General features: G+C 35.4%; 2 protein-coding genes across 3 annotated transcripts; one reads left to right on the forward strand and one right to left on the reverse strand.

The window, feature by feature from the left end:
• Positions 1-11,704: 11,704 nt before the first annotated feature.
• On the forward strand, positions 11,705-13,278 carry LOC112790577 (UDP-glycosyltransferase 43-like). The gene has a single exon (XM_025833038.3). It carries the CDS (start codon positions 11,801-11,803, stop codon positions 13,205-13,207), a length of 1,407 nt encoding a protein of 468 aa, XP_025688823.1. The 5' UTR covers positions 11,705-11,800; the 3' UTR covers positions 13,208-13,278.
• Positions 13,279-25,248: 11,970 nt separating this feature from the next.
• On the reverse strand, positions 25,249-26,794 carry LOC112770600 (aldehyde dehydrogenase family 3 member F1). Of its 2 annotated transcripts, XM_025814934.2 has the most exons (5): positions 26,775-26,794; positions 26,476-26,697; positions 26,115-26,183; positions 25,928-26,024; positions 25,249-25,836 (listed from the first exon to the last, which is right to left on the reverse strand). In XM_025814934.2, exons 2-5 carry the CDS (start codon positions 26,662-26,664, stop codon positions 25,574-25,576), a joined length of 618 nt encoding a protein of 205 aa, XP_025670719.1. In that variant the 5' UTR covers positions 26,665-26,697; positions 26,775-26,794; the 3' UTR covers positions 25,249-25,573. The 2 variants fall into 2 exon arrangements, with proteins under 2 accessions (XP_025670719.1, XP_025670724.1); XM_025814939.2 differs by lacking the exon at positions 26,115-26,183.
• Positions 26,795-27,125: the final 331 nt, after the last annotated feature.

Consider the following 27,125-nt stretch of genomic DNA (forward strand, 5'->3'; position numbering starts at 1 on the left):
CAAAAGTTTGCATTACAATATTTATTTATTCTAATTGCTATTTAAATTAATTGCCATATTCACTCCTCATTCTTGAAATCCCAAATTTACAATCTCCATAACCAATAATAAGAACATACGTCCCTGCAATTCCTTGAGAAGACGACCCGAGGTTTAAATACTTCGGTTATCAATTTATTTAGGGGTTTGTTACTTGTGACAACCAAAACGTTTGTATGAAAGGACTTTTGTTGGTTTAGAAGATATACTTGCAACGGAAATTTATTCTGAATTCTAGACCACGCAAAAATTCTCTCATCAAAATGGCGCCGTTGCCGGGGAATTGCAAACGTGTGCCTTATTATTGGTTATTGTAAATATTTTAAAAAAAATATTTTTCTTTTACTTGTTTATTTGTTTTTTCTCTTCCCTCTTATTTCTGATATCTATTATGAATTCTCACTCCTCTCGCTTTGAGTTTGGTTCTAATTTTGTTGCAAGGAATGGAAGCTATAACAGGACTATGCATCAAGGTCTAAGCAATCAAAGATGGATGGAGCCACAAGGATCCGATCAACCCTTTAGGCAACAACACCCTCCTAGATATCATGGACAAAGACCATTCTACAATGCTTACCAAGCTGATAGATATGGTGGACCGCCTTGTAGCTACCAACAAGCCCTACCCTATGCTCAGAGATCATCCTTGCAACACAACCTCAACCCACCACACTCACAAGCTTCTTTTCACCATTCGCCACCGTACAATCCTTATCCACCCCAACACCAATCCAATTACTCCCAAGAACTACCACTCCCCCATACACCATGCCCATATCCATCAAAGCCAGAATCATAGGTTCGCCTCAAAGAATCAATAAACCAATTTAATGCAACCCTTCATCAACTAGAGCAAGTAATAAATCAATTATCTTCCAGACGTTCGGACACCCAACAGAATCCCATGGCTTCATGTGGAGAATCTAATGAAGAATGTGTTGTGGAGAAGACACGAGAGACTCCAGTGGACAGCATAGAGCATAACTTCATACTGGAACAAATAGAGGAAGCTGTCATGGTAGAAGAAGAAGAGATGGTTGAAGATTTAGGAGATGCCGAACCGCCACCTAAATCCAGAGTTGTGGAGAATTCCGTCAAGGATGTTACAATTGATGCTAAAGAGGATGTTGTGCAGCCTCCAATGCATATATCTTATGAAGAACTGGACAGAATAACCCAAGAAGCAAGTTTCCTTGATGACGATGATCACGAGTCGAGTTCTCTTAGTAACGAACATGCATCCGCAAGTGAATTCTTTGAGATTGAAGAATCTTCCCCAAGTGAATACGAAGATGATGCAGAGGTCGACTTTTCTCAACCTCCTATGTATGACTCAAGTGATGAGGAAGATATCAATGACTTTGATCAAGACATGGTTGAAGTTGAAGAAATTTGCAAAGAAGTGGAGGAATTCACAGAAGACCACAAGGGAGTATAGCTTGCAAAACCACTAGAAACACCTATCCCAAGGCCATTACCACCCAACACAGACTTCAAGTGGGTAAAATTCTTAGCTTTTATCTTTACTTTTCCACTTGAATATGGTTTACTTGAAATAGATGGCCAGTTTAGAGCTCTTTGCGGCTTTAAGAGCAAGAGGGAAATGACTCGCACTTAGCGCTAGTATGCAAGATTCAATGAGGCTTCGCACTTCAATTTGAGGTACAAGGATTGGTGTCAAGCTCAATTGAAAGGATCTCGAAAGCTGTTTGGTTACTGCAGTGAGAATTCAGACTACTCACCACCCGACTGGAAAGATGTAGATCAAGACAAAGACGGGTGTAGAAGAAAAGTTTGGGATCCTGGAGTCTGTTCTGACATTCAACACCCCGGGAGCCTTGAAGCCTGTTTGAACTCACCTAAGGGCTTTACATGCCTTGTTTGGGACCCCGGAGGCTGTTGGAATTCCAAACATTGGTGGAGATTTCTGGACAAATTCAAGCACAAGCCACCATAGCAGGAAGCTCATCAAATGTCCAACTTAAGGACTTTAACTAAAAGTGCTAGGTGGGAGACAACCCACCATGGTATGATCGCTCTTGTTTCCATTTTATTTCGTTTTATCTATTTTATATTGTTTTATTCCTATTGAACCTGGATGCCATTCATAAAATTTGCATTTAGCACTGCATACTGCATAATTGCATTTTGCATTAAAAAAAAGGCACGCGACGCGGCAGCGTCGCTGACGCGTCCGCGTCACAAGTGCATTAGGAGAAAAGAAAAGTGAACAAAGAGTCACGCGAAAGCGTGGCTGGAGGCATGCTTTTGGCACAATTTGACCCACGCGACCGCGTCGCTGACGCGTCCGCGTCACATGGGAACCACGCCTCCCACGCGTCCGCGTCACCCACGCGGCCGCGTGACATGGTAATCGACGTAAAAGGAGTGCATGGCCGAAAGTTGTGCTGGAGTAAGGCTGGACTGGCGCTAGACGCACAAGCCTTTCCACGCGAACGCGTGCCCCACGCGTCCGCGTCATCCTCCAATCTTGGCAACCCACGCGATCGCGTCAACCACGCGACTGCGTCACCCTAAAAATTGGCAAAAAGAGTTTTGAACAGAGAGTTGTGTAAACGCAAGGCTGCACTCGCGCCAATCGCACAAATCAGGCCACGCGTTCGCGTGCCCCACGCGTTCGCGTGCCCCACGCGTTCACGTGCCCCACGCGTCCGCGTCGCCTGAACTTATTGCACCTCACGCGGCCGCATCACCCACGCGACCGCGTCGCCAGCGTCGCACAACCTATCCAGATCAGTGCCAATTTTCTTATCTTTTCTTCTCTAATCCTAATTTTTTCTATCTTTTCTTATTCTATCTTCCTCCTCTCTTATTTACTTCTTCTTCCATTCTTTCTCTTCTCATTCTTTTTATCTTTCATTTTATTTTACTTAATTTATTTGCATATTTCATTCGTTGCATTTTAATTTAGTGCATATTTTTCTTTTCTTTTCTAATTTCATTATTTTCCTTTGGTGTTAAAAATTTTCTTATTTAGCTGTTGCATCTTCTCTTGAATTATTTTGGGTGCTTAGTGACTTGTTTTATTCTGGTTAGGTAATATTATTTAAATCAATGTCTATCTTTTATACCTGTATTAATTTTGCATTGACATGAATTTACATTACCTCTCCTTACCCATACTCTCCCTAATTATTGCAAAATTTTGCCCCACTAGTATGCCATGTGCTTCTATTGTTTCCTCACTTGCATGTTGTAGCTACCATGTAATTGAGACCTTTATTATTTGGCATTAACACCCATATTTTATTTATGTTCTTATCCTTATCTCTGGGTTACTGTTCTTCTTTTTCTCTTCTTCCAGGCTGGCCACCGAAGACGGGAAAAGGGAGGAACTTCTTAATGGGAAGACAAACAAGTCCACCTGCACAATCTTTGGAGAAAGACATCAGTTGGAGCAGCCATCCACTTGTACATTTTAGCATGGACCGAGGACGGTGCAATCTTTAAGTGTGGGGAGGTCGATACCGATCTCCATGGGTTAGTACTTTCTTGTCTCAACACCAATGTTTAAATTTTCTTTGTAGCTAGTTGTTGCATTTGCATATTTATTTGATTTTGTGCATATTTTACCACTTGGTTGAAGAAATATTTTCTTTTTCAAGAAATTTTTATAGTATTTCACTAATTTAAATTGAAAAATTTGTGTTAAACTTGTTTTGAAGTTGTATTTGGAATATGGTTTTTGAGCCAAAGAACACACAACCTGTGAGATTTTGAGCCTATTTATATGATTACATTATTTAACCATAAATTTTTATTCTTGTGTATTTTTTTCTCTATAATTGTAATCTTTGCTTTGTTCCATTCTATATGTCCAATATTTAATATATTTACATGCTTGCATGTGATTGAGGCCATTGGTTGATTCTAGCTCACTTATCCCAAAATTAGCCTACCTTTTACATCACCCTTGTTAGCTCCCTTGAGCCTTTAATTCCCTCTTATTCTATAAACCACAACACTAGCCTTATGTAGAAAAACAAATTTAAAATCCCAAGTTGAATCCTTGGTTAGCTTAAGATAGAAATTGTGTAATTGTTTAAGTGTGGGAAACCTATTGGGAACATGGATGATAAAAACAAAGGGTAGGAAGCTGAAAAGAATGAAATAATTCAAAATAAAAATTTTGGAAAGCATGCTCATGTGAAATCAAAATAATTGAATTACCATGTACATTAAAAAAATAATTCAGTATTTGAATAAAGGGGATACAAAAGAATTCCCCAAATGCAAAATAAAGCAATGCACATGGGACAAAATTAAAACTAATACATGAGCATGTAACATTAGAAATGGGAAAAATATGGGAGAATAGGTAAAGAAGCTTTGCTTTATATAGTATGTATATGTTAGGTGAGATCTTAGACTACTCAAGGATTCACTTAATTAGCTTACTTAGCCTTATATATACCCTTACCTTACCTCAGCCCCATTACAACCCTGAAAAGACCTCATGATGTTTGAGTGCATATACACTACCAGTGAGGGTTCAATGCTTGATTCTATGTTCCCTGCTTTCATGAACTATCTTCCTACAAGCTTACTTGTTTTCACTGTATGATTTGAATTAGTGAAATCTGATTTATGTTTGTCTTGAAGAACTTATTTATTTTTAACCAAGTAGGTAGAAACATTTTGCATTTAGTTGCATTCATAGGTTGCATCTCATACATTCTATCATTCCTCTTCATCTCTTTATAGTTTCTCTTGAGCTTAGCATGAGGACATACTATTGTTTAAGTGTGGGGAGGTTGATAAACCACTATTTTATGGTTTATCTTATGCTCAATTGAGTGGTTTTTATTAACTCTTTACCCACTTTTTCATACTATTTGCATGAGTTTACGTTTTCCTTCCGGATTTTGTGCTATGATTGAAAATATGCTTTTTTGGTCTTATACTTGTTAATATTAATCCTCTTTTATTACCATTAGATGCCGTGATACGTGTGTTAAGTGATTTCAGGGATTACAGGGCATGAATGGCTCAGAGGATGGAAAGGAAGCATACAAAAGTGGAAGGAATACAAGAAGTTAAAGAAATTGCTAAGCTGTCCAGCCTGACCTCTTCACACTCAAATGACCATAACTTGAGCTACAGAGGTCCAAATGAGATGGTTTCAGTTGCGTTGGAAATCTAACGTCCGGGGCTTCGCAACGATATATAATTTGCCATAGCTGCCCGACGCCAGGCGATGCGAACGCGTGGATCACGCGGTCGCATGACCTGGCAGGAACATAACCCATGCTAACGCATCGACGACGCCTCCGCGTCACTCTTCCGTGACCTGTACGGACCAGAAAGTGCTGGGAGTGATTTCTGGGCTGTTTTTGACCCAGTTTTTAGCCCAGAACACACAGATTAGAGTCTATAAAGTGAGGAAATGCATCCATTCATAATCATGCTCTCATATTCATAATTTTAGTTTTAGATGTAGTTTTTAGAGAGAGAGATTCTCTCCTCTCTCTTAGGATTTAGGTAGGAATTTTAGAAATTAGGATTTAGGACTTCTCTTAGTTTTAGGAGTGACTCTCGATCCCAGGTTCAATGTTCTTCTACTTTATATTTATCTCTTACTCTCAGATACTTTAATGCTTGCTTGTATTAGTTATGTTGCCTATTTGGCTTATGCTACATTCATGTTATGATTTTCTTATTTAATGTTACTTGAGATATTTCAGTTTAATATTACCTTCTTTTATTTATGCCATTGATTATTCCCAATCTGGAGACATTTTCATTCTAGTAGAATTAATTTACTTTTCCCTTTTTGGTCTTGGTTAAGAAATCAGTAACTCAGGAGTTATCTTAGCTTAACATAATTGATAACTGTTATCTTTGCTAATTAAACTGAACTTCAATAATCCCAACCTTTTCTTAGGAAATAAATAGGATTCGAAGGTCAAACTAATTAGTCCCTTGACTTTCCTTTGCTCTAGCAGAGGTCAACTAAGTGGAATTAAGATTCAACTTTCATTATTATTGCTAAGAATAACAAAGTCTGGACTTCCAATTTCTCATACCTTGTCAAAAGTTTGCATTACAATATTTATTTATTCTAATTGCTATTTAAATTAATTGCCATATTCACTCCTCATTCTTGAAATCCCAAATTTACAATCTCCATAACCAATAATAAGAACATACGTCCCTGCAATTCCTTGAGAAGACGACCCGAGGTTTAAATACTTCGGTTATCAATTTATTTAGGGGTTTGTTACTTGTGACAACCAAAACGTTTGTATGAAAGGACTTTTGTTGGTTTAGAAGATATACTTGCAACGGAAATTTATTCTGAATTCTAGACCACGCAAAAATCCTCTCATCATAGGGCGATTGGGGTTTTGTGGTATAGGCTAGAATCATGGAGCAGCATTCTCTGATCCAGAAGATTCGACCTTGTCTGTGGTGTTTTGAGTAGGATTACCAAGGGAATAGACTGCAAGAGCTTCACCCCCGTTCAGATTAGATGACCACTGACCTGGCGTTTGATCTAAAGTAGAGGAGACTAATGACCACTGACCTGGCATTAATCACTTACAGCTTGCCATGGAATGAATCATCAGAAGTTGAAGTAGACTGTGAGAAAAGTTCATCCAAAAGGAGGAAGCATCTCCGAAGCCTCAACTGTTCTCTTATCACTAATTTCACACCTATCCAGTAATACTTTATTTATTCTATTTTTATGCATTTTTTCATAAATACTATCTTTTCTATCCGCCTGACTAAGATCTACAAGATAGTCATTGCTTGTTCAAACCAACAATCTCTGTGGGATCGACCCTCACTCACCTGAGGTATTACTTGGACGACCCGATGCACTTGCCGGTCTATTTGTGCGAATATTGCGCAGTCAATTTCATGCACCACCGGCTCTTTAAAATTCTCCATCCTCATCTTCATGATGGGCTTATCTTTCTCAATGAGGGTGTCACATAGAATGTTAATCCCAACTGAGTTGCACATGCGATATGAGGGCTTTGAGTATCTTGGGAAGCTAAATGGGTTATACCCTTAAGCATTGGGTTACTACCCCTTGGAGAGTAGTATAAATCCCCCTTTGCTCTTGGAGATATTAAATGAGAATGTCATTCATTAATGTTTGAGGTGGAAGGAGGGCTCATTGTTTGGGAGAAAGGGTTCATAATAGAAAAGTGGATCATCTTGATGAGAATATGGAGATGATGTATATGAGGGTAGTTGTTATTGGAAGTGTTGGTGTTGGAATTTGGGTGGTTCTATGTATAGTTCATATGGCTCATAAGATTGTTGGTATGGTGGATATGAGTTAGGATCATATGGAGCTGAATGGTGGTATGGGGCTTGTGAGTATGGTGGTTCAAAACTATGTTGAGGAGGGGGTTCATACGCATATGGTGGTAGTTGTTGATAGTCAAAAGGGGGTCCACTATATCCATGGAATGGTTCTTACTCGTAGTACAATGCAGGAGGTTGTTGCCAAGAGGGTTGATCATAACCATATGGCTCCTCCCACTTTTAATTCTCCCATCCTTGATGCATATCCTTATTATAGCTTCCATTTCCTACAACATAATTAGAACCAAACTCATAGACAAAATGGTGAGAATTCATAGTAGAAAGAAAGAATAAAAACAAATGCTAATAAGAAATAATAAAAATAGACTCCTAAAACTAGCAAAAACTAGTAAAAAACCAAAAATCAAGCTATTCACAATATTAACATATATACAATAACCAATAACTAGGCACACATTTGCAGTTCTCTGGCAATGGCGCCAAAAACTTGGTGGAGGAAAATGTCGGTTAGGAATTTTCACAAAATTAAATCGCGTTGCAAGTATAGATCCAAACCAACAATTAACCCTCAATCAAAGTTTAATTTGTTTGTCACTTAAGCAAACCCAATAAAAATCGAGTATTTAAACCTTGAGTCGTCTCTCAAGGAATTGCAGGGAAGTGTGTATATTATTGCTTATGGGTGTATATTCTTGGGATTTGGGTTTGATGAACAAGAAAATAAAACCAACAATTAAAGAAATATAAATGTTAAAAGGCTACTCATGGCAAGGATTAAGAGTCAAACTTTCCTATCTTGTATCATTGGCCACAACATGGTAATTACAAAGAGTTAATTCCACTTAGTTATCCTCTAACAATTGAAGGAAAGTCAAGTGGACATAATTGGTCCTAGAACCAATTAGCAACCCTAAATCACCAATAGAACTGGACATCAATGATCTCAAGGGACCTAAGTCCTCAATTACAAACCAAGAGTACTAAAATCTACTTTAAAATCCAACTAAGCATTTTATCAAACACTTAGAAGGCATAAAGAGAAAGCGTGTTAAAATTACAACAATAATAAAATCTAACAACTACCAATTACAAGAAATTAACAGTAACAACTAAAGAAAGGAATAACAACATGAAAATATAAATTGCATTAATAAAGATCAAAAGTAACAAGAGTGCTTATAAACATAAAGGCAACAAAATAAAGGAAATAACAAGTAAAACTAAAAGAACAAAGATGTAATAACAAGAAATAGCAAGAAAACTAAATCAAAACAAGAATTAAAGTCTAAACCTAGGAGAGATCTATCCTAAATCTACCTTAATTCTAGAGAGAAGAGAGAGTTTCTCTCTTTAGAATTCTAACCTAAAACATGATAAAAACTAAAACTATGACTACTTGGTTCATCCCCCTCCAATCCTTGGGTTCAAAAGCATCAAAAATGAGTTAAATTTGGGCCTCATTGAGCTTAGAAATCGCCCCCAGTGTGTTCCTTTAATGAGGTCACGTGACCAGTGTCACGCGTACGCATGGGTGACGCGTGCGCGTCGATTGGCAAAATTCCCTCTCACGCGTACGCATGAGTGACGCGTGCGCGTGGGCTTGAATCCACCAAATTCCCATTTCTTCATGAATTCTCCACTTTGCATACTTTTTCTTCATTCCTTCAATCTAATATTTGCCTTCTAAACCTAAAATCACTCAAACATATCAAGGCATTGAATGGAATTAAAGTGAATTAGCAATTTTAAGGTCTAAAAAGCATGTTTTTACTCTTAAGCACAATTTAGGAGAAATTCATAAAACCATGCTATTTTATTGAATAAATATAGGAAAAGTTGGTAAAATCCACCAAATTCAATACATAATAAACCATAAAATTGTGATTTATCAAGGCCCAGCTTGTCGAAGACTCCTCTGAAGAGGATGTTGGAGTCCACTCCTGTGTCAAACAATATTCTCTTTACGAGTCCAGTCCCGACTCTGGCCGAGATGACGAATGGGGCGTCTTCTGCCGAGGTGCCGTGTTGGCAGTCATTGGGGGAGAAGGTAATTACCTCTATGGCCAGGGGTGTTAGAGCTTGGTTTCTTACGGCTAGGACTTTAAGGTCCTTTTTCAGTGCCCATTTTGACTTCTCTGGCGCGTCCTTCCCGGTGATGATGTTTACGATTATGGTGGGGTTGGACTCGGGACTTTCCTGTGGTATTGTCGTAATGTCCTCGGGTTGCAACCTTCGCGGTCTGGGGATCTTTCCGTTTTTGATCTTCTGGGTTCCTGGATATTTTGGCGAACTCGAGGAGTTTGCTGTCTTGGATGGCTTATTCAAGGGCGTTCTTCTAAGTGAAGCAGTCTTTGATTTTATGCCTGTATCCTCGATGATAGTCGCAATACAGGCTTTTGTTGCCGTTGTCCACTCTTTCAGTTGTCCTACTTTCGGGAGGATCCCGTTCTGCTATTTGGTGGTAGATTTCTGTGATGGGAGCGGGCAGGGGGTGTAGCTCGAGAACTTTCCCACCTTGGGTGTTTGGTTGGTGTTTGCAGGTTTGGAGTATTCTTTCTGGGTTTCTTTTGGTGGTGGGTTATTGCGAGGTGTCGTATTGTCGTGCTGTCGTTTATTGACAGCTACGACTTGCTCACCTCTTCGTCGTTGATGTATTCCCTTACGATGCTTTGGATTTCGTGCATAGTCCAAACCAGCTTGGTGGCAAGGTGTTTTTGGAAGTCTTCGTTCATGAGTCTGTTGGTCAGGCAGAGACTAGCGACCGAGTCCGTGAGCACGTCGACTATGAGGCACTCATCGTTGAACCTATCGAGGTATTTCCTCGTAGATTCGTCTTGTCTCTGGGTGATTCTGAGTAAGCCGATGGGGTGCTTGGCTTTGATGATTCTGGTGGTGAATTGGGCCATAAACTTCCTGGAGATGTCATGAAAGTTGGCTATGGAGCCGTTTGGGAGGGAATTGAACCATTTTATTGCAGGACCGGATAGGGTTATTGGAAAATCCTTGCATCGGACCGCGTCGGCGGCTCCTTCTAGGTTCATCATCGCCTCAAAGGCCATTAGGTGTTCCTAGAGATCTTTGGTCCCGTCGTATTTCAAGTCCGTGAGCTTGTCAAAGCCCTTTAGAAGCTTGGCTCTTAGAATTCTTTCGATGAAAGGGGTAGCTCCCATTATCACATGTTCGCTTCTTGCTTGCTTGGTTTCCCGGTGGTGCCGTCAGTCGTCTTCTTCACGTCGGTGTCTCTTGCTGTGTCACCGTTCCGGTGATCTTTTGTTCCTGGTTTCACAGTGAGACCGAATTTTAGAAGTCGCATGGCTTTCGTGTTCCGCGTGATACCGTTCCTTGGTCGTAACCCGGCCCTCGAGGTCTTGCACCCGGAGACACAGTTCTTGGATTATTTGGACTGCCTTTTCTCCGAGACAATCAGGGGCCCGGGTTTTAGAAAGTGGGCGGTTGTCTTCTTTTGGTTGTTGCTGAGGTGGGTTGGTTGGCAATGTACATCACTTGTATCTTCCCATGGGTGGGACGGGTGCTCTCCTGGTGTTCGGGAGTTGGGCTTCGTGTGTGTGAGTTGTGGTGGTGGCTTGGAATTGCTCCTCGGGGTTATCCACTATGCCGCCACGACATTACAGTTCCCCACAGACGGCGCCAATGTACAAGAAGTCTCTGATACGGGTTGGGAGATGGATCGGGAGCTGGCGAGTCGAGGAGGTTGACGGATCGTCCGTCTGGAGCAATGGGAGGTAGTATCTACAAAGACACTCCAACACCCAAGTAAGAATGGATCTGAGAGATATAAAGTGAATGAGATGAATGACGTACCTGAGAAGGCCTTTGATTCCCCTTTATATAGCTAGTGGAAATATCTCATCTTATCTTATCTAGCTAAGATAAGAGAGGTATTTAAATTTGAATATTGGTTAGAAATGTGGATGCTGGTTTGTGCCTTCTAGAGAGAGGAAGTGAGGCCAACCCTAAATATCCAGGTCAAAAGTTATTCTAGGTGCGGGATTTAATAGTCAGGTCCGTAACAGTATCAATGTTAACAATGATGATCATAGCCGAAGAATTAAATATGAGAAAAATAATGATACGATCTCTTAAAAATTAATGAATAAAAAAAGAAATAAGAAGTAAATAATGATAAATAATATATAAAAAGAATAAATTTAATAAAATAAAAATTTGACTTTATTTATAAATATAAAATTAAAACATATTTTTAATATTAAAAATAAAAATAAATTAAATTAAAATAAAAAAATCTTAAATTTTTAAAATTTTTAAAAACAAAAAATATACTTTATCTTATATTTTTTTACTATATTATTTTATTTGATTCTTTCTTTAGTTTTGTGTATTAAATTGAACTATTGATACCCATCCATCATGCCAGTATCCAACAACTCATCAATTATCATCCCTCTCTCCCAGCTACACGCCGTCATCAACACTCGCCATGACCAGATTGGAGCTAGTCTTCATTTCTGCACCAGCCATGGGAAACCTCGTTCCAATCGTCGAATTCGCTAACCTCCTAACTAAACACCACCCTCGATTCTCTGCGACCCTCCTCATCATAACCATGTCACAGCGACCACTCCTCAACACCTATGCCCAATCCCTCGCTTCCACCTCACCAACCAACATCCGATTCCTCCGCCTCCCCCCCGTAGACCCTCCCGCACCCGATGACTACCAATCTTCCGTCGGATTCCTCTCCCTCCTCATACAGAAACATACGAGCCACGTCAGAGACGCGCTCCTTCAACTCACCCCAACTGAGTCAACCGATTCAACACGCGACTCGGTGCGACTAGCCGGTTTGTTTGTCGACATGTTCTCCACCCCCATAATCGACGTCGCCACCGAGCTCTCAATCCCTTGCTACCTCTTCTTCGCCTCGCCGGCGAGCTTCCTCGGCTTTATGCTTCACCTTTCCCAATTCGACTCGGACGAAGAGTTGTCCATCCCGAGTTACAAGAACCCGGTACCGAGATGCGTTTTGCCCAACCTCGTGATGAAGGGGAACGATGGGTTTTCTTGGATTTCACAACATGCCAGAAGGTACAGGGAAACGAAGGGCATTGTGGTAAATACGTTTCAGGAGCTTGAGCCTCATGCAGTTCAATCGCTCTCTCATGATTCAAAGTTGCCACCGGTTTATCCAATTGGGCCGATTCTGGATCTTAATGGGTCGGCTCAATGGAATCCAAACCCAGCCCAATATAAGCTTATCATGGAGTGGCTGGACCAGCAGCCTCTGGCATCTGTGGTGCTTCTTTGTTTTGGAAGCTTGGGAAGTCTTAAGGCAACTCAAGTTGAACAAATTGCAATTGGGCTTGAACAGGCCGGAGTCAGATTCTTATGGGCTTTAAGGGAGCCCCCGAAGGCCCAATTAGAGGACCCTATGGATTTTGAAAACCACGAGAATGTGTTGCCAGATGGATTCTTGGAACGAACGGCTGGGATTGGTTTAGTGTGTGGTTGGGTCCCACAAGCAAAGGTATTGGCTCATAAGGCGATTGGGGGTTTCGTGTCGCATTGTGGTTGGAACTCGATATTAGAGAGCTTGTGGTATGGTGTGCCGATTGCCACGTGGCCATTGTACGCTGAACAACAAATGAATGCGTTCGAGATGGTTAAGGAGTTAAGTTTAGCGGTTGAGATTAGATTGAATTATAGAATGGGTGGGGATCTGGTGTGGGCAGAAGACGTGGAGCGAGGTGTTAGGTTCTTGATGAACGATGCTGATGAGATCAGGAGAAAGGTAAAGGAAATGAGTGAGAAATGTAAAATAGCATTGATGGTGAATGGATCGTCTTACTCCAAGCTGATGTCCCTGATTGAAGAGTTGACAAGTTGATCAGCCCATTGTATTTATATTTGATTATCATTTATCAAGATGCACTGGGATCTAAATGTGTTCATTCGGTATATCAGAGCATGTAGCATTTTTTATTTTATACAAAACTAGGCTTAGCTGCCGTTTTTCTATTGTTTTAAAAAGATTATTTTTTATAATTTTATTTTTAAAATTATAAATTTAATAAAATAATTTAAATATTAAAAATAAAAAAATTTAAAAAAATAAAAGTTTTATAAATTATCTAATTTTTAAGATGTTTAAAATTTATAAATTTAAATTAAATAAAATATTAAACAAAGTTATTATGTTGTTATTATGTGTAACAAAATAGAAATAAAAATTTAGAAATATTATTTATAATTAACTATTTAAAAACGTTATTTATTTATTTATTTTTTAACAATATTTAATTTAAAACAATGATAAAAATTTATATTCAAAATATGGTTTATTTTCATGCATAATTTTAATTGATAAAAATATTTTTTATTTTATATTTAATTTTTTAAATTATCTTTATTTTTATTTTTTTAAATTATTAATTTATATTTTTATTATATCTTCTTACTATATTAAACACTATTCTTTCTCTTACTATATATATTATTGAAAAATCTTTACATATACCAACTACTTTATTGTTACAGCAGTATAACATATATAGATCGGTGGCTAGTAAAATTTTTGTCCTCTTGCATGGTATGTATTGACGAAAAAAACAGTTAAGGATAATAAATTTGTGGCTAAATGATTATTTATATTGGTAAGCCAGCCATATTAGAGTAAATTCTGAATGGCTGGAAGCTGATGGATTCTGTGAATCATGGGATTTATTGGTTTGTAAATAAAAAAATAATTAAATAATGAAGTAGACTGAGTTATTTTTTACTAACATTGATGCATGCTCAAAAAGAATAGATAATTTTTAGTTAATGTTCTAATACGTTATAATGACCCAAAAAAAATACATAGGTTATATAATTAATTATTTACCTATTCTGCAGGAAATAGAAATAATAAATGAAGAATAATATAGTAAATTCTTTTTTTATATATTAATATTTTAATATTATTTTAATCCACTTCTTAGCTAACTAGTCACAACTCTCTCTACACTTCCAAAACACTTTAAGGCTGGTTATTTATTCTCTTTGGTTAAAAATGAGAAGAGAGAAAAAAGAAAAACTTTTATGATACTTTAAACTTTTAGAGTAAAAAAGGATAATTTCGAAAATTTAATAATAAAATAATAAATAATATTAAAATATTAAACAATAATATTTAATTAAAAATAATATTTTAATAAAAATAATAAAATAATACGAAAAATGTAGCTTTTCATAAAAATTTTAGAAAGACAACTTTAAGTGCAGAATCTCATAATTGTCCTCATCATACACTTAGGGACTGGTAATAACATGTTAGTGAGGCAAAGATAAAGAAAAGATAAAAAGTTAAAGAAGAGATAAAAATCAAAGAAAAAGTCTGTAAAGTTTTAACGACAGAAAACAGACAGAAACTAGTGAACGAACTAAGAGCAACATAGTTAGTTTTTGAGTTGCGGCTAAGGTTGGGTATAATATGAAAAGTTAAATTGTTTCAGTATAGACTTAATGAACCTATACTTGGGACAGACTAACTATTCATACCGAAATTTACATAAGCTTTAACTACATACGTTAAACAGAGAAATCAAAGCAGAATAAAGAGACACAGAAAAAAGAGTAATATAATAAAGAACAGAGGACCTGTTGAATGGTCATTTGTTGCATTAAGGTAACTCCAGAGATATTTGTGTGTTCATCTGCTGCATTGAGGCAGTCAGATAGATGGTGGTGCGACCACTGAAAACGCTTTCTTGCGGTACAGATCGATATTTTATTTCTGTAAGGCAGAGGGGTTATTTCCTGCTACAGAAGTACTGTGACCACCTATTCCATTTCTGTAGTGGCAGAGGAGTTATTTTCTGTATACAAAAGGTGTGTCGGCATACATCCTTGCGGTAGCAGATGTGTTATTTTCTGCGTGCAGTGGACCCTGTGGTGGCAGAGGGGTTATTTCCTATATACAGGGGTATAGCCAACAGGAAATCCATATCCGGCTAGTAATGCTGGGTTACGTCGGGAGCGGGTAGAAACCGACAGATGAGCTCATTACTTGCACTAGCACTAGACATGCATCATTCTTGTCTACGCATCATTCTCTGTTGCATTCCTTTTATATGTGTGATCTATTTTTTTATGTTTGTCTGCTTGTATGCTATATTTGTGTTTTATTTTCTTGTATTCTTCTGTTCGTGTTCTGTTTTCTGTTTTCTCTATTTATCTTCATCTCCTGTTTACTGCTTCGTTGTATTCTGTTATCTATTTGCTAAACAACATCGAATAAATGAATGTAACTAATAACCCCGGCCCTACTAAGAACTCCTCATTTCTTACCCCCTTCTCTCTCTTCCCCATTCAGATGGAAACGGGCGTGATATTCTATGAAGTCAAAGACCTATACATTTACGAGGATCCAGTGTACTATGGTTACTACATTTTGAGTGCGGAGCCTCGTATGAGACGTTACGCGTTACGAAACCGTCCCTTCCAACATCCTTTGTATAGCCCGCTTTTTAATCCTGACGCTCCCTATGACTTTCCCTTATCCTGGCTACACCATAACGCACCTGGACATCCTTCTCCCGATGATCACGGACACCCTGTACCAGCTCATCCCTTGAATGAGGCGGCACCTGAGCCTATCATTCCTGACGAGTCCGAGATAGCTGGAGGGTACATACCTGTGATTCCACCAGAGTGGGACTTTTCTCCTGAGCCGATTCCTGACTTTCCACAGCCTGATGAGCCGGCACTACCGGTCGACAGGGAAGCTCCTATATACGCGAATGGACCTGTGCTCGCGAATGATTTTGTACATAGTAACAGTAATGCTTCTGTTGGTTTTAAGTGTATAGCTGTAGCTGTTGATGACGATGAGGAGGAGGACCTAGAGATAGAGACAGAACAGGATGAAGAGATGGACGAGCCTCATGACAATCTTCTGAACGGCCACGTGTAGATATAGTCTGACAGCAGTAGGGACATTCTTATGATGACACTCTAGTCTGACATTATCTGTTAGTTAGTCTCTCACTTGTGTTAGCACACCCGAGAGCTAGGAGCTGTAGAGTAGTTAGGCCAGCCTGGGCGCCAGTTTAGCGGCTTTTTGTATATATTAGCTACGTAGGTTGATAAGGATGTAAACTGACTTGATCTTTTGTGAACGCTACATGTTTTGTTATGGTGTACATGATGTGTATTATCAAATGTGTTCTATGTTTCTTTATGCTTCCTTATTATTTTTGTCAATGTGTGCTTATTTATTTTACTCCTTTGCTCGCTCGTAACGATATAAGTTAAATAGAAAGAAAATGTTACTCGTAAAATTGGCAACGTTCTAACAAGGAAAAGGCACATATATTATGTAATAGTTAATAATTGGGAAGAACAAGTTGGGAACACTTGGCTTCTAAAATAATAAAATAATGCGGAAGAGGCAGTTTTTCGTAAAAGCTTTAGAAAGACAACTTTAAACGCAGAATCTCTTAATTACCTTCATAAAACACTTAGGGAGTGGTAATAACATATTAGTGAGACAAAGATAAAGGAAAGATAAAAAGTTGAAGAAAAGATAAAAATCAAAGAAGAGTCGGTAAAGTTTTAATGACAGAAAAATAGACAGAGACTAGTGAACGAACTAGGGTAACATAGTTAGTCCTTGAGTTGTAACTAGGGTTAGGTATAATATGAAAAGTTAAACTGTTTCAGTATAGATTTAATGAACCTATACTTGGGGCAGGCTAACTATTCATACCAAAAGTTACATAAGCTTTAAATACATAAGTTAAACAGAGAAAGCAGAACAGAGTAAAGAAGTATAGAGAAAAGAATAAACAGAGCAGAATAAAGAGACAAAGAGAAAAGAGTAATATGATAAAGAACAGAGGACCTATTGAGAGGTCATTTGTTGCGTAAAGGCAACCCTATATATATATATATATATATATATATATATATATATATATATATATATATATATATATATTCAACTGCTGCATTGTGGCAGTCAGATAGATGGTGGTGTGACCACTAAGAATGCTTTCTTGCGGTACAGATCCATATTTTATTTATGTAAGGCAGAAGGGTTATTTCCTACTACAGAGACCACCTGTTCCATTTCTGTAGTGGCAAAGGGGTTATTTCCTGTATACAGAAGGTGTGTCGGCATGCTTCGTGTGTCTCGTGCCGTTAGGGTGTCTTTAAGATACATTTGACATGAATGTCCATGAGCACTCATTTTGTTCATGTTCATTGTTAACTTGAGATATTAAGACTGATCACCTTAATGTTGATTGTTTGGTGCAGATAAGACCTCAATGACTGTGAATAGGCATAGTTTAATTGAGTTCCAAACGACAAATCGATGCGAGACACAGCTATCTTCATAGTTGTTATAATCCCCATGGCTATGACTATGTGAGATTTGGATGCTGTAAGGAACGATCTGATCTCTTTGTCAGGATCGTTTCAAGGAAATAGATCGCTTGAAGATGGATTCTTGCATGTGGCTGAAATTTTGAGGCCAAAATTTTCTTTTAGGAGGGTAAAATGTAACAACCCTATTTTTCGAGTATGCGAGATCTTTTCTGAAGGCACGGATTTCTCTAGAAGATCAATAAAGAGGACACCTCTACTGTATCATCAAGCATCTCATTCCTTATTATCATTATGTCATCTTTAAGCCAGGACTACTTTTGAGGCAAGCTCGACAACGCAATCACAAAGAACCTTGATTTTGAACTGTATCGGTTAGGAGTTTTGATTCTGGTTTTCGTAAATATTCTCAGTTTGATGAACCGAACTCGATTCATGAGAGAAGAAAGATAATAGTATAATGTTATCATTATATTAGTATTAGAAGATGCTTGAATGATATTATAAGGCTACCTGGTCTGTTTTAGTTAAAAACAGGAAATCAGTTTAACTGGGTTCACAGTTTACTGGTGCAGTTTAGCACCAGCACTCTCTGATGACTTTAGCAATGCTAATGCCTCATCATACATATTCCATACTCATATTAAATATTTTACTAGTGTCATTTATGCTAGTATCTCATAAAAGAATTTTTAGAGATGTTTTTACGAGTGTTTCGATACATTTAGTTTTAGTAGTTATACACCTGAGATATTTTAATATTATTTTAATCCACCTCCAAGCCAGCCAATCACAACTCTTCCTACACTCCCAAGACACTCCAAGGTTGGTCATTTACTCCCTTTGGCCGAAATTGAAAAGAGAGAAAAGAGAGAAAACTTCATGAACACTTAATCTTCAAAGCTTGATTTCTACTGAACTAAAACTCAAATCAAAATTTCAATCCGACCAAAATGATCCTGTCTTCTTTCTATGCATAACCATATGACTTATCGAGGTGGGAAATAAGGTTCGATGGCTGTCCCATTCCCTTTTGCTTCGGTTTCAAGGAAACATGCTTAAACATGTGTTTTCTTGATGTTCTTCCTTAGGAATCATGCTTAACTTGACTTGTGAGCCAAGAAACGTTAATTTCCAAAAATTATAAGGTGAGAAATCCCTTACTAACATGCTGAGTAAGATTCAGTTAGTTGAGGGTTTGTGGATTTAAAGTTGTTCTTGATGTGATTTAGGAGGAAAAAGTGCTTAAGAACCACCTAAAAGAATAACCGAATTTGGAGTAGCAAAACCACGTAGGGTTTGATGAAACTAATCTTGATTGATTGTGTTTGAGTTGTGTGATTATGATATGGTTTGGCTGTGCTTGAAATTGATGATTTATATGAGTGATTCTTGTTGAAATTTTAGTGAAATTTTGATGAAATTTGATGAAATTCAAGCATTTTGTTTGTGTTCTTGGAGCAGCTGGAAAATAAAACCCTAGGAACTTAATTGAGGTTGAATTTGTGTTGAAATCATATGGAAAAGATGGGGTTTTAGTGGCTGAGAATTTATTATGAATTTTGGTAAAAATCGGTTACTGAAAAGATTGAAAAAGGGGTAAAAACAGAGAAAGAATCTAAAGAATTTATGAAGAACACGAGGAACACTTTGAGTGTGATGAAGAACATTGAAGAATAGGCCTTAGATCTTGAAAAGGGCAAGGGAGTAAAATTTTTTGTGTTTGGCGGGTGATTTGGTAATTTCTGAAAGTTAGGGTGGTTAAAGTAGAAATATTAAAAGTTACGGGTGGTAAAAAATGCATTTTAAAGGTTAAAAGTTAAAGTGGGGTAGTTTTCAAAAACTTAATGATAAAATAATAAAATAATGCGGAAGAGGCAGTTTTTCGTAAAAGTTTTAGAAAGACAACTTTAAACGCAGAATCTCTTAATTACCTTCATAAAACACTTAAGGAGTGGTAATAACATATTAGTGAGGCAAAGATAAAGGAAAGATAAAAAGTTGAAGAAAAGATAAAAATCAAAGAAGAGTCGGTAAAGTTTCAATGACAAAAAAATAGACAGAGACTAGTGAACGAATTAGGGCAACATAGTCAGTCTTTGAGTTGCGACTATGGTTAGGTATAATTTGAAAAGTTAAACTGTTTCAGTATAGACTTAATGAATATATACTTGGGGCAGGCTAACTATTCATATGAAATTTACATAAGTTTTAAATACATACGTTAAACAAAGAAAGCAGAACAGAGTAAAGAAGCATAGAGAAAGGAATAAACAGAGCAGAATAAAGAGACAAAGAGAAAAGAGTAATATGATAAAGAACAGAGGACCTATTGAGAGGTCATTTGTTGCATTAAGGCAACCCCAGATATATCTATATGTTTATCTGTTGCATTGTGGCAGTCAGATAGATGGTAGTGTGACCACTGAGAACGCTTTCCTGCAGTACAGATCCATATTTTATTTCTGTAAGACAGAGGGGTTATTTCTTGCTCCAGAAGTACCGTGACCACCTGTTCCATTTCTGTAGTGGCAGAGGGGTTATTTCCTGTATACAGAAGGTGTGTCGGCAGATGTGTTATTTCCTGTGTGCAGTGAATCCTATGGTGGCAAAGGGGTTATTTCTTGTATACAGGGGTATAGCCAACAGGAAAGCCATATTCGGCTAGTAATGCTGGGTTACGTCGGGAGCAAGTAGAAACCGACAGATGAGCTCATTACCTGCACTAGGACTAGACATGTAGCATTCTTGTCTGCGCATCATTCTCTGTTGCATTCCTTTTATGTGTGTGATCTATCTCTTTATGTTGTCTGCTTGTATGTTATATCTGTGTTTTATTTTCTTGTATTCTTCTGTTCATGTTCTATATACTATTTTTTCTATCTTCTCTATTTATCTTCATCTCCTGTTTACTGCTTTCCTATTTTCTACTATTTGATTGCTAAACAACACTGAATTAATGAACGTAACTAATAACCCCGGTCCTACTAAGAACTCCCAGTTCTTACCCCCTTCTCTTCCTTCCTCTCCTTCAGATGGAGATGAGCTTGATATTCTATGAGTTCGAGGACCCTTACATCTACGAGAATCCAGTATATCACAGTTACTTCATTTTGGAATTGGAGCCTCGTATTAGACGATATGCGTTACTAAATCGAGCTTTTCAACATCCTATGTAGCCCCTCAGTTATTAAAGTTATTACACAAATTAATTTTCATGTTAAATTCTCTAAAAAATAGACAAATCAACCTCTATTATTATTTAGAGAAATATTAGAAAGTCATCAAAATTTCTTACTTTTGACCATCACTTAATTATCTACTCAATTCTTTTAGTTTAAATTTTTTAATTTAGTAATCCAACAACATAGTTTTAGACATTAATGATTAAATGATAATAAAAAATAATAAATTTTGATAATTTTTTAGTATTTTTCTATTATTTAATAAAAATATGAATATTTATATAGACAAATAATTTAATATAAAAACTAATTTTTCTAACAAAATAGAACTTTAAAGAATGATTTGATAATTAAAATTTATTAGAAAACTAAAATAATGTTTCATAAAAATTTTCTTAAATATCGATCCAATCATAAATTAATTAGCACTAACTTACTATGACTAAGACTTAACTTTAATTTGTTCAATCTAAGGCATGATGACGAATAATTTTGCTTCCTAAATAAACCAGTTTAATAAAATTTTATTCAATCAAAGGTTATGTTTTATGTAAGGTGAACTTGTTCTATCTAGGGTCATGAAATAGACAATGTTTACTTGTTTTCGTTAAAGGCAAGTTTTTAATTTTTTGTTATCATGATAGTAATAACTGACATTATAACAATTAGTCTAAAATTTGCACGATGCACATAAAAAAAATTTATAGTAGAAATTTAAAAATGTCATATTATTTATAAATTAATTAAATAATATATAAAGAAATAATAAATTTAAAATATTGTACAAAGTATTAATTTTGTGATTTGTATATCATTTAATATATTTATTCGAATAGAAAAAAAATATGAAGTGAAATATTATGTATTTAAAGAAAAAAGAAATAGGTATTTAATATTATAATCATACAAAGTTACAAATTCATTTTTTATTTTTTTATATTATATGTAATTAACCGGCTTATTAATCTTCTTATGTGGTGTTTGTTTTACTTTTTTTATTTTTGCTTCCTATTGAAGTTGTTTGTTTATTCTTCCTCTCATATGTTTTTGTATAAATGAAATTTTTCTAAAATATTGACTTGTTTGAGTTTTGTACTATCTTTTGTATTTTATCTTTGTATATAAATTTTTCATTTGAAGATATCTCCTGGATTCTTTTATATTTTTTTCTTTTGTAGTGTCTTGATTAATATGCGATTTTTGTCTAAAAATATTAGTATTTGTATTAGTTTTTATATTTTTTTTTAAAATAGAAACTTTATTTAAATAAACACTATAAATGATATTTTGAATAAGAGAACTTTTTTAGTATTATCTATTTTATTTATCAAAATAGAATACCGGATCTTTAGAATTACATAATAAATATAAGAATAGTAGCATATCTTTTTATTTTGTAAAAAGATTAAAAATATTTCAAATAAAAACAAAAGGATTAAAAGATAATTTAATTAGATAAAATGTACTAATTAGCCACTTAAACTGACGTGGGATAATATTAAAAAACTAAAAAATCAACAATGCATTTAGAGACTACAAAAGAAAACGACAAACGTCCTGGCGCAACTTGACGATTGTCGACCATCATAGATTTGAGCATGAAATAGAACTGTCAAACACGCATCAAGAGAACCAGGATGAGAGTTTTGAACAGAATTTTGAACATGCAGCTGCGGTGGAGAAAAAGTGTGCGACAACAAAAAGGTGGTAGTTGAATCACCATAATAACCAACAGCGAGAAGAAAGAGATGGAGACATCGAACGGACATAGCAACATAAGAGGTTGGTAATGTCCGACTTGGAGACGTCGACAAAGTCGTGGACTGCACCGGCGGTGGTTTAGGGACTACGAAGATCTGAGTGCCTTTCTCAAAGTTTATTATTCTAATATACAGATTATAATGACTAAAAAAATATACATTATATAATTAATTAGTTATCTATTATGCATGAAACAATAAAATAAGAGTAATACATTAAATCAGTTTTTTAAATTTTTTGGTCGAAAAGTTTAATCTTTAACAAATTTAATTATTAAATTAGTTATTAAATTTTTATTTTGTTAGACAAATTAATTTTTACTTTAAGTTTTACTAAAAAGTTAGATAAATTAATCTCAATTGTTATTTGATAAAAAATAAACATCTTTATAGGCCAATAATCTAATATAAGGATTATCTTTTTAACAAAATCAAATTTTAAAAAATAATTTGATAATTAAAATTTATTAAAAATTAAAATATTTCACAAAAAAATTCTTTAAATATCAATATGGTTATTACTCATATATAATTGGCACTAATTTATTAGTTTGAATGAACTTGATTTTGTAGAATTGATTTTAGGTATAAGTGAATTTAGGGTAATATGATTTATGTTTGACAATTTTATATCAAAATTGATTTTGATAAAATAAATATTATTTAGATAATGTTAGTTAAAATTACTTTTAGGTAAATAATTACTAAAAAAGACATGACATTAACCTGCATATATAAGAATGTTCCACCAAATATGTTATCTTTTCAAGCATGTTTAACATTTTTAATATGTTTTTTAGTATTTTTTTTATCAATAAAGCTCTACATCTAAGTCATTTAGTCAACCAAGTCCAACTAAATTGCTATAACCTAATTCAGCTCTACCCGCCATAATCTCTAACAACCTTTTGACTTAACGCGCGACTATATATAACTGCCTTTTCTATGCAGATTTCATTTTTTTCAAAAATTTTCTCGTTTTCTGCGTTCTCTTCCTTCTCTGTGTTCTCTTCCTTCACAATAAATGGTCGTTGATCTGATTTGAAGATTTGGATCAATTTTTTTTTTGAAATCAAGCTATGAAATCAGGTTTGAACAGGTATTTCGTTTTCAAAGACAATGACTAATGCAAGTTCACACTATCAATTGAACCATGGCGAATTAGATTATTGTTTTGAAACGAATCAAGTGAATGAATTTTAGTTCGAACCTCGTTAATGTAGTTCGTTAGTAGTTGATGCTGGTGTAGTTTTGTCTACGAGTTGAATAATTTCGTTTTTCTTTGTAAAAATCAATATTCATGGTTAAAGGTTTGAATTTGAATGGAATGATGGAGTTTTGAAATATTTTTTGAGATGAATCTATTTATGTTACGTTTAATGGTAGTTTCTGTACATTTTAAAATACAATTTGGTGTAATATAGAATTGTTTTTGATGTTGTGCTTATAAGTTTTTACGGTATTTTTTGTCCGTTTGTCCCAAAGATTAAGACGAATTTGAACACACATGAAAAAGAAGTTGCCGCTGCTTTTTCTTCTCCTCTTTTTTCTCATTTTTCTCTTTCATCATCGTGATTGTTATCATCGTTATTTTCTTTTTATATGTATAACAGTTCAAATTCATAATGCACCGAAACTTCTTAATGATGACATAAACAAACTCAATTTAAAACAAGTTCAGACTACAAATACATCTTATTTAAATTTATAATGCACCGCAATTATTTAATGATATCTTATGTTAGGTGATCGGTATTTCTTTTTTATTTTTTCTTTCATTTAAATTAACACTAGCTAATAATTCATCATGTATATATTACATAATTAAAGAATTATACATAAAGTTTATTTTAAATATAAGTAATTTTAATTTTTATATATTAAAAATATAAAATTATATAGAAAAAATTAAGAGAATTAAAATCATGGACTAGTTAGTTTTATATAGTTACTAATAAGAATATATATGATACTACTTAGCAATGATCTAAAAATAAAACTCGTTTTTTTTATTAATGAAAAAATTTTCATTATATTATTTCTCTTTTTTGCTTTAACTTGTATATATAGAAGAAATTAAATAAAGTTAAATAGGATGTCATCTTTAAAAAAATCTTTTGCACTTAATTTTTTATTCCAAATAAATAGGATGAAATAACTATTATTATTATTATTATTATTATTATTATTATTATTATTATTATTATTATTATTATTATTATTATTATTATAGTGTTACATTTTTACCAGCACACTACAAGAGAAATCGGAAATTGCGGCGGTTTATTTAGGGATTTGTAGCGGTTTTAAACCGCCGCAAAACGAAATTCCAGCGGTTCCAAAAGCATCGCCTATTAAGGGGTTGTAATATGATTTTGTGGCGGTTCTAATGAACCGCTGGCACAACCGCCACAAATCAGGTTGACGATTTTGTGGCGGTTGCAAAACCGCTGCTATTTTGGTAGTGGATTTAAAAAAAATATGCGGCGGTTTTGAAACCGCTGCAAATTTATGTGGGTTTTTTAAAAAAATTGCGACGGTTTCAAACCGCCGCAATTTCATACACAAGCTTTAAAAAAACTAGCCAACTACTTCATCTGTGGTCAACAGCACAATGAACTTAATAGGTTTTCCAGGCTTTTTATCATTGTAAAATTCATATTGTTGACAAACCTGTCACAACACACACTAAATCAAGATAGATTACAAATATACTGGCATTGTAGCACTACTGATTCATTATTTCGATCCAACATAATCTAAACATGAAAAGATTATATGAAGTCACCTCCAAGTCCCAAGAAGATGAAAGTGAATCAACAACTGCAGGACATTTCCCACCCAACTCCAAAGTCACAGGAGTCAAATGCTTGGCTGCTGCTGACATCACAATCTTTCCCACACGTGCACTTCCTATATAGTATTAGTGTTGTTTTACATTCACAAAACCATATGAAGAAGAGTGTAGTGATTTTGTGTTTTGTGTAGTAGTGTACTTGTGAAGAAGATTTTGTCCCATTTTTGCTGGAGAAGCTGCTGAGATTCATAGGGTCCACCTTGTACAACCTTAATGGCTTTGTTGTCCAAGAAATTGGGAAGTCCAAGGGCAAGTATGGAAGAACATGCTGGTGATAACTCTGAAGGCTTTAAGACCACTGTGTTTCCAGCTGCTACTACTCCTATTAGTAGCTCCAAAGATAAACCTGTCATTAATTAAATTGTAACTCCCTCTATTAATTTGCTATACAAATACTTGATCAACATAAGGAAAATGGTTCAAAAAGCATGACTCACCAAAGGGAAAATTCCAAGATGAAATAAGGAGGACTACGCCCAGATGTTCAGGAACAATATCTGCACTACTAAGCAGTGCTATTTGTGGCAATTTAGCCTATCAAAAAACAAATTTGAATCCATTAGGCTTGAATGCTTATCTTTGAAATAAAAAAAATGGAATTAGGAAAATTGGCACTGATCTCACCTTTTTGCCTAATATCCAATATTTTAAGTTACTCAATGCAAAATTCAAGGACTTCATCAAAGTTCTTATCTGCTTAAAAGGGCTAATTCGTTAATTAGCAATTAGAACTGAAAAATAGTTTTTTTTAATGTTACTATTATTACTACTCAATGCATGCATAATGCATGAATTTATAAGAAAGCTTAAATTAGGAAGGAACTATAGTGATTAAAGATTAAACTAATAGAAAGGCAATAATAATAATGTCAAATATTTTCATTAAACTTAGAAGTGGTAAATAGTATATATGATGACACACTTTTTTGAACAGAAACAAATCATTTTCAAGTGTAATTATAAACAAATTAAATAAAGGCATAACCTCATCTCTAAAAGTTTCAACTTGATGCTTTCCTAAGTCGAGCATTAAGGCCTTCAAAATATCTTCTTCTTTTTCAATGAGGAAACGACGCAACCCTTTGAGTTGTGATTCTCTCCATGACACTTTCTTTGTCTCTCCACTCCCATAATACTCCTTCATATCATTCATTTCTTTCTCAAAAGTCTCCATTGTTTATTTGTGATGATCCCTCTGCTTACACCTCTAGTAGTATTTATATTTGTTATGAGTTGTGATTTGTGCACTATTTTGTCAACTTAAAAAAATTGGATAACTCTTACCACTAATTAAAGCGAGGGACCCAAGCAGCATTGAGGTTTTGAAAGAGCCAAATTAGAAGGCATGCCTTTTGGAGAAACTCAAAGTCATCATTGTGTGGCTGGTACAATATACCAAATGCCAAGAATGTCACACGGTGGGCCACAACTAGGAGAATGTAAATAACATTCTTAATGAATCAATTTATAATATTGAATCGATCTAAGATCTTAGTAAAAGAAAAATAGTTTCAGGTAACATATATTAAGCAAACAAGTGGTATGTATGTTTTTAATAGTTAAAATAAATAGCACATAAAGAATTTGTATTTGTATTTTTTTTCCCTCTCGGAATCATAGTTTGAACTGCCACGA

This window comes from Arachis hypogaea, chromosome 3, assembly GCF_003086295.3.
Source record: "Arachis hypogaea cultivar Tifrunner chromosome 3, arahy.Tifrunner.gnm2.J5K5, whole genome shotgun sequence".
Classification (NCBI taxonomy): Eukaryota; Viridiplantae; Streptophyta; class Magnoliopsida; order Fabales; family Fabaceae; genus Arachis; species Arachis hypogaea.

Excerpts from the sequence above, each read along its gene's own strand:
- LOC112770600 (XM_025814934.2), bottom strand. The coding sequence starts at position 26,664 with ATGGAGACTTTTGAGAAAGAAATGAATGATATGAAGGAGTATTATGGG. Across the intron at positions 26,184-26,475 it reads TTGAAACTTTTAGAGATGAG|ATAAGAACTTTGATGAAGTC; the intron begins GTTATGCCTTTA and ends CCTTTTAAGCAG. Across the intron at positions 25,837-25,927 it reads ATCTTGGAATTTTCCCTTTG|GTTTATCTTTGGAGCTACTA; the intron begins GTGAGTCATGCT and ends AATTAATGACAG.
- LOC112790577 (XM_025833038.3), top strand. The coding sequence starts at position 11,801 with ATGACCAGATTGGAGCTAGTCTTCATTTCTGCACCAGCCATGGGAAAC.